Source organism: Mus pahari, chromosome 2 (genome assembly GCF_900095145.1).
Source record: "Mus pahari chromosome 2, PAHARI_EIJ_v1.1, whole genome shotgun sequence".
Classification (NCBI taxonomy): Eukaryota; Metazoa; Chordata; class Mammalia; order Rodentia; family Muridae; genus Mus; species Mus pahari.
The window spans coordinates 157766753-157768746 of NC_034591.1; the positions used below are offsets into that span (position 1 = coordinate 157766753).

At 39.8% G+C, this 1994-nt stretch overlaps 1 protein-coding gene across 2 annotated transcripts in view; it reads left to right on the forward strand.

Moving 5' to 3' along the window:
• Etnk1 (ethanolamine kinase 1) overlaps positions 1–1994 on the forward strand; it is a 69650-nt gene that overhangs the window by 17988 nt on the left and 49668 nt on the right. For both annotated transcript variants that reach the window (XM_021190078.2, XM_021190079.2), the window contains exon 3: positions 1325–1465. In XM_021190078.2, coding sequence (XP_021045737.1) covers positions 1325–1465 — 141 coding nt within the window. The remainder of the gene's footprint in view (positions 1–1324; positions 1466–1994) is intronic.

Here is a 1994-nt window from a genome sequence, read left to right on the forward strand (position 1 = left end):
AAAAAAAAAAAGAAAAAAAAAAAAAACAACACTTAGCAGGGTCTTTTACCTACGAGAAAACAGAAACGGCAGGAAATAGGAAGGGCAGTATGTCTGAATCATAAATTATTATGAAAGGATTCTGGGTGGGTAGGAAGCTCTGCTCATCTTTACTGGATCTTAAAAGAAATGAAGGACAAGCCAAATCCCCATACCCAGTGGAATAGAACAAATAGTAGGGAGTGCGGCGACTTTATCTCCTCACCCAACAAGAGAAGAATAGGATAGGAACAAGCCCTTGCTGGCTTGGAGCTCACTGTGTGCTTCAGAGGCAGAGTCAGGAGATCAGGAGTTCAAGATCATCCTCAGTTACATAGGAAGTTGTACCTCTCCTCCTACTGCAAGTGCATGCATTCATGCATATGGCACACATAGGGTCATCAACAACACAAAAGTAATTTTATTTTTATCTTTTTAAAGCTGTTTGGGACTAGTTGATGACTCAGTTGGATAGGCACTCGTTCCTTTTACAGAGGGACCTGAGTTTGGTTCCTAGAGCTCATGTCAGATAGCTAAAAACATGAGTAAAACCCGAGAATGTTCATGATAGAGGGCTGGGGATGTAGCTCAGGTGTAAAGCACTTGCTTAAAATGAGCAAAGTCCTGGTAGGTGACACAGATGATCAGAAGTTCAGGGTCATCCTCTGCTACTTAGTCCAAGGCTAGCCTAGGGTATATGACACTTGATCTCAAAAAAAAAAAAAAAAAATCAGGCAAGAATAATTGTAGAAACTTAAAATGTTTATGAATCCCAGCTTTATGACACTTGATTCTCTGTGTCTTAGTTTGAGTTGTCCTCATGTATTTTTGTGTGTTAGGGTCATCTGGGAAGCTTTTACATATTCTCATTCATTAGCTAGACCCTAACCAAGCCCATCAAATCAGAATTTGAGAGGATGGTAAATTGTTTTTAGCAATGCTGCGGCTGGGGAGGGGATAGTGTTTTCTTCTGTGGATCACAGTTACAGTAGTGATAAACTGTGGCCAGGATGTGATGCTAAGTGGTCAAAAATTCCTGAGTAGTTGCATCAGGAGTCAAGGATGTCGTGGCCATAGCAAGCAGCTGTGAGGTGCAGCCGCTGTGTGAGGTGGAGGAATCTGGAAAGGCATGCAGGAAGCAGCCTGACTTGACCTGGCAGGGTTACCCTTAAAATGGAACTTAGAAGGAAACCCCGCAGAAATGTGTGGAAGACAGTTGAGGAACCTGACTAACAGTGACAGGGTGAGAATCTTTTCTAAATAGACAACATAATTATCCTTAATTTAAAATTTTGTTTTTAAACAGGCTAATAGCTCGTCAGCTTGCTAAAATCCATGCTATTCATGCGCACAATGGCTGGATCCCCAAATCTAACCTATGGCTAAAGATGGGAAAATACTTCTCTCTCATTCCCACAGGATTTGCTGATGAAAACATTAATAAAAGGTAAATTACTTTGGTATTTGCATGGCTTTGCCCTTAATATGTACTGAAAGATAGCGCTTGTAAAAAATCTGGTCTGCATTCCTCTCTGTATTAAAGTGAACAAAGTTATTGACTGTGGCTCTCAGATGACACTACAGAAAGAGTCTCCTTATCCTTTTGAAGCTCCCCCTTTCCCACACTGACCCTGAAGAAAAGTCCCTAACACAATAAAGGGGGATGGAGTTGCTACAGACACAAAGTATTTATTTAGACTTAATTATAAAGAATACCAGGAAAGGGCACAGTGGTACCAACTATGGTAAACATCTAGAGGTGTAGAGGGGTGGGTATGGATAGAACTGGAAGAATTTAGGTCATCTGAATTTACTGTGTTTATTTAAATGGTAGATTATTAGGGTGAAAATTTACCTTCTGAGATCTTAGCTCTTTCAAATTGGCTACCAAGTTCAGACTGCATGTGATGGTTCATTTTTTTATATGGGATTATATTTATAGATTAGTCTTAGAATCTAAATTTTTTTTTTTTTTT